This window comes from Rhynchophorus ferrugineus, unplaced genomic scaffold, assembly GCF_030347505.1.
Source record: "Rhynchophorus ferrugineus isolate W39M unplaced genomic scaffold, kcgeb_rfMv2 rfM3, whole genome shotgun sequence".
Taxonomy (NCBI): Eukaryota; Metazoa; Arthropoda; class Insecta; order Coleoptera; family Curculionidae; genus Rhynchophorus; species Rhynchophorus ferrugineus.
The window spans coordinates 14240619-14253785 of NW_027472582.1; the positions used below are offsets into that span (position 1 = coordinate 14240619).

The following is a 13167-nucleotide window of genomic DNA, read 5'->3' on the forward strand; positions in this document are numbered from 1 at the left end:
TAAAATACATTACTTTGATATATAATTAGGTGAACTAGATTCCAGATGGATGCCACTACATAAAAAACGCGCCTTGAACTCTATCTCATGGGTGGTGTGGAAAATAGTTCAATGTTAATATAAGAAAATAACTCTAACCTACAAACTATTATACCTATGTTCTTAATCGCAGTTTTAAGTTCTTCGATAATATATGCATTAGATGTACTATAATATTAAAATAAACTAAATATGTTTTATAACATTGTCGTTAAATTATTTTATTTAGATTACAAACTGAACTAAAACTCAGAGTTGATGTTGATGACGCATATACAAAAAAACTTTGGATAGGCTATATGTGGTTGATATTATAATATGTTAAGCTGCAGGTCTAGTCTAGATAAATCTTAGTAAAGATGGAACCCAATATTAAATATTCTGGCGGAATAACTTTATTTATTGCCAAATAAAAGGCATTTTAACACAATATTTAAAATTCAGAGAGAATTTGTGTTATCAGCAGCAATTTAGGGGAGCCTCCAGCATATCGTGGAAAAACATACCGTTCTGCTTCCTTCAAAATAAATTCCACCTCATAACTAATTCCAATCAAACCGAAATAATAATTAAAATGTTGACGGAGACCAAAAAAAAGAGAATTTGACAAACAAGCGTCGCTAATATCAAGAGTGAGTTGGGTCGGAACGAACCTGACGGAAAAATCCGTGTAGCCCATGGAAGCCTTCGGCGTTTTTTGCTTCGTTTAATTTCCATATTCTAAAATGTCAGACCTCTTATGGTTTAGGCCAACCGAATTAAGACTGGATTTAAATATATTTACATCGGGCGATGACGTAGGTTAAAGAAAATACATATTCATAAATATTAAATGAACGACACTGGTAGTTGGTTTTGAGGAAACATTTTCTAGTTTAACATTTTCAATTTCACGTTATTACAGATTGCTTCATTTTATATAGAATGTTCTTTTTTGGAGCAATATAATTTTCAACATTACAGTTCAGCAAGCATCGATAATTATAATTGAAATATTAATGCATAAAATATAGAGAATATATAGTATATCCAAGGTTTTTTATCCATTCTATTAATTATTTTAATCATTTGTCATTTATTAATTTTATTATTTTATTCAATAATTGTTCACAACTAAACATGAGCATCAGGTTAGAATGTATGAGGGAGAATGGAGACTAACTGTTTTTTAGATATGGTAAATGCATTAGGCAGAATTCAGTGATTAATTTTATCAAGATTGGTGATATAGAGGCAGTAGCAGAAGAAATAAAAAATACAGCGGCATCAAGATGATTTAACAAGTGAACACGCCGAAGGAAACAAAAACTAAACGTAAAAACGTGAATATGCTCTCGAATGAAAATAAAATGCATTACTTTGATATATAACTAGGTGAATTAGGATTCCAGATGGATGCCACTACATAAAAAACGCGCCTTGAACTCTATCTCATGGGTGATGTGGAAAATAGTTCAATATTAATATAAGAAAATAACTCTAACCTACAAACTATTATACCTATGTTCTTAATCGCAGTTTTAAGTTCTTCGATAATATATGCATTAGATGTACTATAATATTAAAATAAACTAAATATGCTTTATAACATTTTTGTTAAATTATTTTATTTAGATTACAAACTGAACTAAAACTCAGAGTTGATGTTGATGACGCATATACAAAAAAACTTTGGATAGGCTATATGTGGTTGTTATTACAATATGTTAAGCTGCAGGTCTAGTCTAGATAAATCTTGGTAAAGGTGGAACCTAATATTAAATATTCTGTCTAAATAACTTTATTTATTGCCAAATAAAAGGCATTTTAACATAATATTTAAAATTCAGAGAGAATTTGTGTTATCAGCAGCAATTTAGAGGAGCCTCCAGCATATCGTGGAAAAACATACCGTTCTGCTTCCTTCAAAGTAAATTCCACCTCATAATTAATTCCAATCAAACCGAAATAATAATTAAAATGTTGACGGAGACCAAAAAAAAAGAGAATTTGATAAACAAGCGTCGCTAATATCAAGAGTGAGTTGGGTCGGAACGAACCTGACGGAAAAATCCGTGTAGTCCATGGAAGCCTTCGGCGTTTTTTGCTTCGTTTAATTTCCATATTCTAAAATGTCAGACCTCTTATGGTTTAGGTCAACCGAATTAAGACTGGATTTAAATATATTTACATCGGACGATGACGTAGGTTAAAGAAAATACATATTCATAAATATTAAATGAACGACTCTGGTAGTTGGTTTTCAGGAAACATTTTCTAGTCTTACATTTTCAATTTCAGGTTATTACAGATTGTTTCATTTTATATAGAATGTTCTCTTTTGGAGCAATATAATATAGAGTATATATAGTATATCCAAGGTCTTTTTGTATATACGTCATCGAGATGTTTAATGTATTGCCTATCATAATTGGTAAATTCGTTTTTGGAATTAGACAATATTTTCCTTATTATTTTATTAATTATTTTAATCATTTGTCATTTATTAATTTTATTATTTTATTCAATAATTGTTCAAAACTAAACATGAGCATCAGGTTAGAATGTATGAGGGAGAATGGAGACTAACTGTTTTTATATAGAATGTTCTCTTTTGGAGCAATATAATTTTCAACATTACAGTTCAGCAAGCATTGATAATTATAATTGAAATATTAATGCATCGAGATGTTTAATGTATTGCCTATCACAAATGGTAAATTCGTTTTTGGAATCAGACAATATTTTCCTTGTCATTTTATTCCCTTTAAAAAGAGATACATTGCTGTCTGACAAGTTTGAATGTGTAACCGAACTACCCGATCAAAGTTGGCCGGTTGTCAAACGTATGCAAAGTTCTTCAAAACAATAGTAATAGGAGGTTATAAACCGGCAAACGTTATTTTTATGCATTGCTTGTTTTGATAAATTTCAAATCGCTGTTTATTATTGCTCTGATTGGAAAGAAAACACCCAAGTAAGACAGAACAGATTGCGTCTCTAATCAGTGACTTTGAACAGGAACAAGATAATGGAGGCTCCCTCTTGCCAGTAAAATTCGTTAGAGAGGTAAACATTTTTACTGTTAAATATTAATTTGCTGCGAAATTTATTGAATAATTTTATTGAAAATATTTTTAGGTCACGGACACGGCCAATGAAATATCTGAAAAAATTAAAAATATAACATAATATAAAAATATAAAACATAATTTAATAGAATTGATTTAAAGGAAACTGTTAGTCTAAAAGGTATCGTAGAGGTCAAAGGGAAGTATATAATAAAATGAAGGAAGCAAATAAGCAAAGTCCAATAAAATGAAAAGCGCCCAAATCAAGCAACCTGGAATAGGTGTCAGATCGGCGACATGAAATATATGCATAAATATTTTAGGTTTTATTCATAGCGTATATATAGAGATTTTATTTAAATAGGCGAAATCGAGAAAATGTTTTACGTGGTCCAACCAATTGTGGCTATGAGACCACTTTTTTATTGGTTCATTGAATTTGCTTACTAAAGCATTTGATTGGCCAATTTCTATAACCCCATAGTTTGTTTCGATCGATTGTTTAGGACGCCATTTTTGTGTGTCTGGCATATCGTAGAGGTCAAAGGGAAGTATATAATAAAATGAAGGAAGCAAATAAGCAAAGTCCAATAAAATGAAAAGCGCCCAAATCAAGCAACCTGGAATAGGTATCAGATCTGCGACATGAAATATATGCATAAATATTTTAGGTTTTATTCATAGCGTATATATAGAGATTTTATTTAAATAGGCGAAATCGAGAAAATGTTTTACGTGGTCCAACCAATTCTGGCTATGAGACCACTTTTTTATTGGCTCATTGAATTTGCTTACTAAAGCATTTGATTGGCCAATTTCTATAACCCCACAGTTTGTTTCGATCGATTGTTTAGGACGCCATTTTTGTGCGTCTAGCATTCAGTACGATCAGCATTTTTAATTATAAACACCATTATTTGATTATCATGTATCTTCATTCTCAAAAGTGTTGTGTATCCAGTATGTGAGCGGAAATAAAAAAACCAGGCGTCGTGCACCCACTTTGCATAGAGCTTTCTCATACTCAAATATTCGTGAATGATATGATGGACACGTTCAGTTGATATCGTTAGAGTGTCTGTTATTTCATTCAATTTCAATTTACGACCGTTCAAAATAATTTTTTGGATGTTTTCGTCAGTAACAAACTCTTTTGGGCTTCCACTACGTTTACTGTCTTCAGTGCCAATTTCACCACGTCTAGCATACCAATACTTGATGGTTGATTTTCCTGGGACAGTGTCCGGAAACTCGGCATCAAGCCAAATTTTTGCTTCAACTGTATTTTTTACCTTCAGAAAGCAATATTTTATCAACACGCGAAAACAAAAGTTGCTTCATTCAAAATGCTATAATTTACAAACTAATGATCCGACAGCTGTCAAACTATCTTAGGGTTAGGGCTAACTGAAAAACGTATGGATTTAATTCCAGTAGCGACATCTATGTGCCAGGCCGGGGATTTTTCAATTGCCCTGTTATGTATTTGCGAAATAAAAAAATGATACACCAAAATTTTATTCGAGAATAACAAAAATCTTTTGGTCTATATTCACAAGGTAGTATTCATTGCAGATTTTGCAATAAAAAATCTGATAGATATTTGATTCATTTTTAACAGTAACTAATATAAGTAACTATAATAGTAACATATCTATTTTTGAAATTATAAAATTCCTAAAATTTTATTTTAAAAGTCCACTAAATGCCATCTATTTTGGTATTTCGTATACCTTTTGTTCTTTTCTCAACATGGCCAACTATCGACATCTAGTTGACTTTATTCCTTTTTTATCACTGATGTTTCATTTAACATTTACTGCGTATATTGGTTTCGTTATAACACGCAAAAAAATCGAATGAAAAATAAAGTCTGTTATTACGTCGGATTTGTCTTATTTTATGATTGAGCGCTCACCAAAATAAAAGTCCCTTTATTGGAAATAGAAAACAACAGCTGTTAGGATATTTCCGATTCCTTTTTGACAAAAACCAATTTCACCTCTTTTATCTCTGACTAGATATTGTTCCATTTTGTTTTTCTTTTATCATTATAATAATTTTTTTTGATATTTTAAACAGATGGATAAGGTCAAAAATATACATTGAATGGGAATGTTCATTAATTACTGTTCAAATTACTTGTTCTTATGGACAAAACAATTTCATCTTTATGAATTGTTTGTATTGGAAATATCATTTAAAAGAATGATTATATGTTGGAAGGTTTTCCTACGTACTGTAACAAAGAAGGTAATTATAAAGTCTAACAAAAAAAATATAATGAAGATAACAGTCTAAATATAACCTTTGGTTATATGAGCGTAAGAATGGATAGAAACATTTGGAGGGCATAGTATTTTATTAAGTGTTTGCATGTACTTTGTTCAGGTATATTTGTTGATGCAAATGCAAAGTATGTCAACAGCTGTTGTTGTAGCAAACTAACCTAACTGTTAAATTTTATGATTTTTTCTCTAATCTACATGAAATAACAATTTTACATGTATACAGACTCTAATCATGGAACCCTTAAAATTAAATTTAATATAATATATTTTAAAATAAAATTAGATTTGAAGAAATTTGCTACCGAAATTCATCAAAGACTTAGAAAACTTACGGTGACGTTTCTCCGACTTATCCCAATCGTCGATTTTGGTTTCAATGATTTAACAGTGACGATTTTGATGTCACGATGCCCAGATAATCAAAAAAGTTCGATGGCAATGGATTGCAAGACTTATTGAACCTCAAACTCTCAAAGAAGTTGATAGGTAGCTTAACAGTTAATGAATCAACTGTTTCCATATGTTTACATGTGATGCAATAGAACTAAAAGGAGTGAAAATGCTATTTCGAATAATTTCAAAATTGTGGTTTTATTGCTTGCTGTGCAAAAAAGGAGTCTGTAGCATATTGTGACTGGCGATGAAAAAGTGATCTACTACTAAAATTCCAAGAGCAAGAGACAGCTAAAACCTAATAAAACTATTACCGCAGAAGCCTCATAGCAGTCATATTTTGCATGATAGAGCTTGGTCACATATTGTAAGAATTGTGAAAGATAAATTGTTGTAGTTTGAATGAGTTTTGTAAGAAAAGGTAGTAGAAAATTATGAAAAATATTTCGATTAATACAAATTTTACCAGTTTGTATCTGTAAACTGAGTCTCTGACTAGACTACCTATAAATATCGAACATATGAAATGAACTATCTAAAATTTGCATGTGCCAAACATTATTATATTCATCGACTTACTCTTACTAGATAAAAAAAATGTGATCGACTTAACGCGAAAAAACATTCTACGAACATTTTTACATTCGGGAATAAAGTGCTGCGTATCGATCGTTTCTCAACACGTGGAGGCAAAAGATTATAAATAATAAATTTTTACGCGGAGCTCTTTTTTAATGTAGAAGTTCTGTTATTGGATGCTCAATATTAATATTTCCCATAACTCGAAAAAAAAGTATTTTCATACTTCCCCCGAAAGTTTTCCTCAATTTTTGATAAGCCCGTCCCGTTATTAACGTTCCATTTTTATTTGTTCGTCAATAATGGTTGGTTTATGCCTTTTATCCTGTTAAAAATTCATGTGGATTATTTGTTTTAATGTAGGGTTTTTAATACTGTGAATGACAATATTATTTTAACTTTTATCAGGTGTTTTTTTTACAAATTAAAAATATTATTATATTTCAAATATTTCGATAGAAACACGTAACTCTAATGAATGAATCTAATATATTATGACAGAGATACAGCTATTATTTCGTTATAAGTTCTTTACGCGGAATATGCTTATAGATTAGATAGAATAATAGATTGAACAACGCAACAGAATTATAGCGCAGCTAGGTGAACAAATACTGATCAATATTTTCAGATTTTCTTTCAGTATTCTCTCATTATTTCTTTCAGATGTGCCTTTCAGATATCTTCCTCAATTTTCCTATCAATCACTCTCTTCCTGTTTTGTATATATTTTTAACTTATATATTAAATAATTTTGATCTAACTTTTTCCACTCATCTTGGATATCATTTTTGGTTATTATCAATTGTTTCCAGGTATTCAGACGCGAAAGGAATCAAAACTAAATGGATTATCTCTGTAAACACTTTTTTAAAGAGAAAAAATTACTAGAGTTCCTTGAAACGTCGAATATATAAAAAGAACTATCTAAAATTTGTATGTCTAATGGACTGTATATATATCATACTTTTTAGAATTCATAAAACTTACAAAACCAAGTCGATTAAATGATCTATTTTGGTTTTTTGTGTAGCTTTTGTTCTTTTATGAACATGGCCAACTATCGACATCTAGCTGACTTTATTCCTTTTTTTATCACTGATATTTCATTTAACTTTTACTGCCTATATTGGTTTCGTTATAACAAGCAAAAAGAATGAAAAATAAAATATGCCATTACGTCGGATTTGTTCTTATTTTGTTTCATTTTTTAGGAATATACATAAGCTCAAAAATATATAGGGTGTTTATTGGGAATGTTCATTAACTATTAGATCGATCATTAACGATTAGATAGAGAATTAGATCGATCAATCATTAGATAGAGGATTAGATCGATCAATCCAACAAAATCATAGGATAGCTAAATGAAAAAATTATCTTTTCACAACTTCAATCACTCTTTTTCTATTTCATATATTCATTCATTCATTTTTTAGATGATCAATATTGTTATATTGTTTACCAATATTATGTGCAAACAGCATGTGCTGGTTAATCCTAACAATTTCCAATAATTTATAAACGAGGGGAGCACTCTAGTGTCTGCAGCTAGTGCTACAATAGTCCTAAATTAGTTTTATAGCATGAGCAGCAGCTTTGTTTTGCTGAAAAATAGACCAGTTGTACAGGAAAGTCATTACCGGCTTTTCGGAAATAAACCAATAAATAATTTTCAAGAAAAATTGTATTTATTTTAAATTGTTACATTTAAATGTAAATGGAAATATTGTCCATTTGACTCCATACACTTTGCCCATCTTTCAGGTAATTTATGAATGTAATACCAAAAAGTACTCTTTTTTCTTAGAGCAAAAACATTCAGGGGCTCTTCGAAAATGCTGCTTTCCAAGCACGTGTCCCATTCGTGCGAAAGTTGATAGTCGAACGTGATAAGGTCTGGAGTGTGCTTCTGTGACCGGCTTTGCTTTATGAGACGATGTGTTATCGCGCTTTAAAATTACTTTACCATGTCTTCGGGCCTATTATGGACATTTTTAGATCAATGCATAGTTTAAATTCATCATTTATTATCGGTATCGATCACTATTCACTGTTTCATCCGGTTACAGAACTTCCTAATATACCACGCCACTCTGGTCCCACCAAATACAGAGCATTGCCTTGTAATCAAAATCATTTGGCCTTGTAGTTGATCGGTCAGCTTCGCAAGAAGTAACCATGATTTCTTGCGCTTAGGGTTTTCAAAATAAATCCACTTTTCGTCACCCGTCACTATTCATAACTATTCATATATATCACTATCGTCATTATATTATAACCTTATATTATAAGCAGACCTAACGACATATGTTTGATCTATGTTTGGCTAAATGTTCCTCGTTAAATTTAGTATAACTTAATCAATTTAATAATTAGTTCTACAGAAATTAAGTATTTCTGCCTTTTCTTCAAAACATATAGTAGCGCAACACATCATATTTCCTTCACACAATTGTGTACTTCTTAACAATAATCTGATTTCTTTTCAAATCACAATAGTATTATTTAAAGTATCATGTTGTTAAAAGCATATTTTTTCTTTTCTTTTTCAGTTCTGTGTCTAATAAACGTCTACTTTGTAGATCGAGAATTCACTTTACTTATGATACTACCGTCTCATAAATACTACTGAACTAATATGAAAATGGCGCCCGAAGCAAAGAAGCAATATAGGCGCTGTAGAAACGAAGTGAACCAATCGAATCCCGTCGCGGCTCATAGCATAGCGATTAAATCAAGCAGTAAGTTAAAAGTAGTGACATCTACATGTTGGACGTCGCGAAACATTTCCCCAAAATTTCCTATAAAGTTAAATCTCTATTTCTCTATGAATATAATTTATTCTATACAATATAGTGTAATTGAGATATATTGTATGGATAACAGAGGCAAATGATGCCTTTGTTATAAAGTAAAAGGTAAATTCTACTGTAAATTAATCTGTAAGTGTATCCTACTGTGCTCTGTAAAGTAGTAAATTCTACATGCACTAAGAACGTTTAGGATTGGAACCTGTTTGTTGAAAAGGTTTTTCTGAGAATCTTGCTCTATAAAAATATATTCAACCATATTTAAATTTTAACGGTTGATTTAAATGAAAAAAAATCATTAATTGCTTTAAATTGTATACTAATCTGTTCTAAGACTCAATTAACCAATAAAGATTGTTTAATTTAATACACGTCATTTTCTTATTTTAAAAATCGATTGAAACAAATGATATCTGTTGATGATCCATTAATTATGTTTGTTCTGCGACAATATAACGATTTTAATTTTTACATCAAATTCCTTATGATAGCTTGTATTAACGAAGATTAACAAATATCTTTACCTGTATTATACTTGTCTTTCCCACGGCGGGTGCTCCAAGCAGTATAATTTTGATAAGGTCCATATACTCTGGACTGGCCTCCACTGGTGAACAGGCTTCTTCTTTGACATCTGTTGACGTGGCATTCTGATGAGGATGGCGTCGTTCCAGAAAATCCAGATCCAATTCTACAAAGATAAACTATGATGGTTAGTGTTTACAATTAAACCGACTGTACCATGCAATTAATAGTAGATGTAGATTGAGAATATGTTGTAACGATTTCTTTTAGATTTAGAAATTTATCGGGAAAATTACATTATATTTCAATTTTACATGTTTCTAGGTTATTTAAGAGTATCAAGAGTTCGTTCAGTGAAGAGTTGATAAGCCACGTAATGTTGCTTAAAATAAGTAAATATAGGAAGCAGTAAAGTACATGGGGAGGTTATAACTGACAACAGTGATAAAAAGAGACACAATGCTGTCTGCCTGTCAAAGTCGTCCAGTTGTCGGACGTGTGTAAAATTCTTGAAAGTAGTAGTGATAAGAGGTTATAACTCTAACCTATGAATTATTGTGGCTGTATAATTAACTGTAGTTTTTACATGTATTATTATGTTAAAATAAATTATATTTGATAACATTATTGTTCAATTATTTTATTTAGATTAGAATTTTGTTGTATGTCAAAGTCAAACTGAACTAAAACTCAAGAGTTGCTGCGGCAACATTGCAACATTTTGACGTCAGAAATTTAGCTCGATTTGCGCATACTCCTTTTGATAAGGCCTATAAATTGATTTTTTAATTTTTTTTTAATTTGTTTTATTATGTAAAATCGTTACAATGCATTTTATTGAAAGTATTGTCCATCGATAGCCGCTACTTATTCCAATCTTTCAGGTAATTTACGGATTCCATCTCAGTAGAACGATGTATCTTTTGAGGTTATTCACGAATCGACTTGTTTTATGGTATGTTAATAAGAAGTGAAGCGCTGGTCAGACAGATTACAGTTCATAGGTCGAGACAAATAGTGATCAGAAGGAGTCAGTTCTGGAGAGTATAGCCGGTATAGTATTATTTCCAATTTTAATGTTTTCAGGTATGTTTTCATCGGTTTTGCAAGAGTGGTCGAGCGTTGTCACGCTGAAGAATAAAGATTATGTCTCTGTGCTTGTAATCCGATCGTTTTTTTTTACGTTGATCGCGTTTTTGCTTTTTTTTTGTTGATTGTTGATCGTGTTCAGCTCAAATCGGTCACTTGTCGTCGAGAGCAACCCCGCAAATGCGATTTACTCGGAACAAGTTCAGACATTGTCACATTTTTCGCACTGAAAAAGTGTTTTGTTCACACTTCGTCAATTTCGTTCACACATACTGAAAAGTGAAGCCTGTTAGTGAGGCTTCAGCATGAAGTTGATTACAAATGTACACGATGCGATTAGTAGACAGTAACATCATATATTGTAAATTTTTTAAAATTAACTCTTAACTAAATAAAAATTTGCTTAAACTCTCATTGTAGTTTTTTATTATTATATCATTATATTATTTTGTCATCATACATAATTTGAGAATATCAATATAAAATATCGATATCAACTTATTCAAATTAAATACAAAGTTTCATTTTAAAAATAAAAGCCTTATATTTGATTTTGAATTCGGTTCGTGCATAAACCCTGAAAAGTAGCCTTTTGATGGTAAAACGATAATGTAGGATTTTGTTGCCATAAAGTGTATTTGTCTGGTATGTCATTAATTTCACTTGTCAACTTAAATTCTCTCTATGCCATGCACCTAGCTCTTTGTACGACATGCCATTCGAAAATCAGTCATTTTTTGATGAGTATGAATTACTACAATAATTTGTATTAGAAATAATTAATATGTTCTGACATAACCATAAAATATTTTTCGTTCAACCATATAAAATCGCCAACATTTGGTTATATTTGTTGCGGGGACAAATTTGCATTATGTCATATCAGTTTTAGCAAAAACTAATCAACTATAGTGCAAGTAGACAGAGTCATTTCATCGGATCATTCGAAGCCACTCTTCGTCTTCATTAAAATTTGTTACTAAATCATACTAACGTGGAAGCAATACAACTGCTGGACAGCGCGCAGGATGTCAGGAGATTGAAACGAACAAAACCATACGAACTTGTGTAAACATTTAGTGTGTATTATTAGTGTAAACTATAGCTATAAGTTAATAAATAATTATAATAATATAATTGAGGAATACATAATGATGTATTTTCTCGCACTCGTCTTGCTTGTTAATTAATCCAAGTACATAGGAAAAGTAGTAATAAATTAATTGTAGTTTAAGATTGTACTAAGCGTATCTAATAAAGATGTTATAAAAATAAAATTTGTTCGGATGACGTCTTAAATTGAATATGTCAATTTATTAAATTAACTTAAAACATCAACGATAAAACAAATAGAAGTATATACTAAGAAATTGAAATACTTCTTAAAAGAAATTGTAGCATTCGCACTTCGCAAGTATGCTTCGTAATGATACACTTTATAGGAGTGATAACTAGTGAGCTATAGTTAGAACATTATATCACATCAAGTATATAGTGCCGGATATGCTTGATTTTTATTTCAGTTTATATATTCACAATAAAAGCTGCTGTAATAATAATGTTAAATCACTGTCTAAGAATCAATCTAACAATTAATATTGTTAACTTGCTCTGCTGTCAATAGCAACATCCAACATTCAACATCATCTCTAGATATTCTCTAATCAGAAGACAGGCTTAGTGTAATTAATTTTTTTCCTTTAGTATTTATGAGTCTTAGTTAATAACATATATTATATAAATCAGATTATAATGAAATCATTTATCAATAGAAATAACTAAATAGGGAAGTTTCTAGAAGTTACTAGAGGGCCAGAGGTATAACAGCAAGACAAATGCTTTAATCTGACAGTACAACCTGTTTTCTTTTATCTTCTATGCTTTCTGAAAGTAAATAATGACAAACTTAAGGAAAATTTTTATGAACTACTTCGAACTACCAGACAGGAATGAAGGTATGGACCAAATGTGGAAAAGCATTGCTTGATGAAGATCTATTTCCTAATTGTAGCTTATAGAGTAAATCTTTCAATAAAGCCTACATCGATAATTGAATGGAAAAAACTAATATGTGTATATTCACAGATCAATAAGTTTAAGGCAACTAGTAAACTTATTGAAAAGGAAAATATTCACAAGTTCAATGTTGGAATCAGCAGCTGTTAAGTCCACATTAGACTCTCCAAAATAATTATGGGAGATCCCATTCTATATGTCTTAATCATTTTGAAGTCATTAATAAATTATGTTAAAACTGTGTGTTGCTATCTCATATCTTAAGATTGGGGGGTATATATTTCTTTTTCTCTATTCGAATTTTGGCCAAAAAACGTAATTTTTGATATTATTTAGCGTTTCAATTTTACCAACAAGGGTTTGTCTGTACTG

At 30.7% G+C, this 13167-nt stretch overlaps 1 protein-coding gene across 1 annotated transcript in view; it reads right to left on the bottom strand.

Moving 5' to 3' along the window:
* LOC143194314 (ras-like protein family member 10B) overlaps positions 1-13167 on the bottom strand; it is a 157248-nt gene that overhangs the window by 51415 nt on the left and 92666 nt on the right. Inside the window, exon 2 of the mRNA XM_076401012.1 lies at positions 9690-9856. Within this exon, the coding sequence (XP_076257127.1) occupies positions 9690-9752 (63 nt within the window). The 5' untranslated portion in view covers positions 9753-9856. The remainder of the gene's footprint in view (positions 1-9689; positions 9857-13167) is intronic.